At 37.4% G+C, this 2,500-nt stretch overlaps 1 protein-coding gene across 7 annotated transcripts in view; it reads right to left on the bottom strand.

The window, feature by feature from the left end:
• LOC125045834 (RAC-alpha serine/threonine-protein kinase-like) overlaps window positions 1-2,500 on the bottom strand; it is a 56,093-nt gene that overhangs the window by 36,791 nt on the left and 16,802 nt on the right. For all 7 annotated transcript variants that reach the window (XR_007116603.1, XM_047643349.1, XM_047643350.1 and 4 more), the window contains exons 7-10: window positions 2,272-2,394; window positions 1,613-1,804; window positions 724-852; window positions 288-425 (exon numbers count right to left, since the gene is read on the bottom strand). Coding sequence is in view for 6 of the 7 variants with exons in the window: in XM_047643349.1 (XP_047499305.1) it covers window positions 288-425; window positions 724-852; window positions 1,613-1,804; window positions 2,272-2,394 (582 nt within the window). In the remaining variant the exon portion in view is untranslated. The remainder of the gene's footprint in view (window positions 1-287; window positions 426-723; window positions 853-1,612; window positions 1,805-2,271; window positions 2,395-2,500) is intronic.

Raw genomic sequence — 2,500 nt, forward strand, 5'->3', positions numbered from 1 at the left:
GAGTGAGTGTGTGAGTGAGTGAGTGTGTGAGTGTGTGAGTGAGTGAGTGAGTGAGTGAGTGAGTGAGTGAGTGAGTGAGTGAGTGTGAGTGTGAGTGTGAGTGTGAATGTGAGTGAGTGAGTGTGTGTGTGTGTGTGTGTGTGTGTGTGTGTGTGTGTGTGTGTGTGTGTGTGTGTGTGTGTGTGTGTGTGTGAGTGTGAGTGTGTGTGAGTGTGTGTGAGTGCGTGTGAGTGTGAGTGTGTGTGTGTGTGTGTGTCAACCAAAGAGTTCCTTTCTGATTTACTCACATCTTCACAAACGATGAGTTGGAAGAGTTTGTCATGATCTTTGTCATAAAAGGGAAGACGTCCTACCATCATCTCATAGAGACACACTCCATAGCCCCACCAATCAACACCTCGTCCATAGTCATTTTCTTCCAGTACCTGAGAATGTAAAGATAATTAAAGGCAATTATTTAAAGAATGTAATATGACAGGAACAAATACATAGATACTGTCTAGGGTTTACAAGATTTTTTTCAAGTGACAGCAACAGGATTATAACATTTCATATCAACCTTCTATCTGGCTCACAGTCCTGGCAATAAAACTACTTTCATCTACAAAACAAATATACAAACTGATAGTCAAAAATGTCATTTTGTCTTAGAAAAAAAAAAAAAAATTGGTTGGCTACATCTTCCAACACTACAATAACAGAAAACACATTGATATAACATACCTCAGGAGCCAGATACTCTGGTGTACCACAGAAAGTTCGTGTCGTAGAACCATATGATATATCTTCTTTGCATAAACCAAAATCAGCAATCTTAATGTGACCATCAGCATCCAGGAGTAAGTTCTCTAGCTGTAAGTTAAGTAAAAATGTTTGTATTTAAAAACTTCCTTCAATATCTTCGTATGATATACTTTCAAAAGTTATGATACATTTCTTCTTTACCTCAGGAAGATGTTACCTATATTAACACGAATCCGACGGTCATGGCATGTACATAAATGCTATTCTCACTGTGAGTTTACTTTATTAACTGCTTTTACACATAGATGGCTACACTTGTACTAAGCCACCAATGAGCCAATTACCAGTACTGCTTGTCTCACCTGTTTACCCTTTTCCTTGATTTTTAAAAATGTTTTATGTTATCTTATACAGATGTTACTAATGCCTATAACATTATATAATCTATAATGAAAATACCACCATCAATATTCATAGCATTAGTAAATTTTTTTTTTTTTTCTGCCAATTCAAGGCAAGGTGAAATCAGGTAAGGTCCCAAGGTCTACTAATTGACTCCTTTGTGGCTACGCCCTTGTAGTGCCATCAATGTGCAGAAACATTTCACAAAAATATAAAAAATGAGCACAGCATTTTCCTGACGGCATTGAGTTAAGGTCACCAGTAGCATGTTTTGTTTAAACCTTTCCAAGAATGAAGAGAAGAATTCACATTTTCTAAAGTAACATATCTTGTTAATGAAATCTTGAATTTGTAAAATTTAGGTTGAACCATGTGCAATAAACATCAAATCCTATTTGTTTCTCCAGCACCACATCCAGTCAAAATCCTTGGCTATAAATATAAAACTGTCTTTTGCCAGTCCTACCTTTAAATCACGATATATAATGTTTCTCTCGTGAAGGTATCCCAGAGCTAAGCAGATCTCAGCCCCGTAGAATTTGGCACGTTCCTCTGGGAAGATGCGTTCCTGGTTGAGGTGGAAGAAGAGCTCTCCACCATTCACATATTCCATTACAAAGCACAGGCGGTCATTTGTTTGGAATGAGTACTTGAGGTACTGCCCATCAAAAATGGAGAGAGAGAAAAAATGACTTCAGTCAAATCTCACATAGTAAACACCTTATGTTGGTCTGTAATGAGTACTTTCTTAACCCAATGCCACTGGGTGGTTTCCTGATGTGAAAGCCCTCTCTCCCGAGCAGTATTCATAGTGGCCTGGGCCCCTTCTGGGGATCGTATTGGCACCATAGTGTGTGCGGCATGACCGTACATGCCCCCGGAAAATGGGACCGGCACACCATGGTACATGTGCACATGCCACCAGAATATAGCCCAGGTATGCCATGGTATGTACGTATATGCCACCCAGTGGCAAAGGGTTAGCCAAGAAAAAGTAAGAATTAGAAAGAGAGACTTCAATCAAATTTGTTCTTCACTTAGACTTATTTGATAGTTCATCATGAAAGATACATGTGTGTTTAATTTCAAGTCTACAAAAGTAATTTTTAAAAGGACTTCACTTACCGTTAAGAAAGGGTGGTCAACCCTTTGCAATACTCGGTTTTCTGTCAGTGTGTGAGCAACTTCATCGCGTTTAATAATTACATCCTTACGAAGGATCTTGATAGCATAAAAGTGATTACTACTCTGTTATATGAAAAAAGGAAAAAAGGAAAGAAATTAATAATTTTGTAAAAAAAAAAACAAAAAAAAAAAAACAAAAAAAAAAAAATATATATATATATATATATAT

The sequence above is a fragment of the Penaeus chinensis genome, chromosome 38 (genome assembly GCF_019202785.1).
Source record: "Penaeus chinensis breed Huanghai No. 1 chromosome 38, ASM1920278v2, whole genome shotgun sequence".
Classification (NCBI taxonomy): domain Eukaryota; kingdom Metazoa; phylum Arthropoda; class Malacostraca; order Decapoda; family Penaeidae; genus Penaeus; species Penaeus chinensis.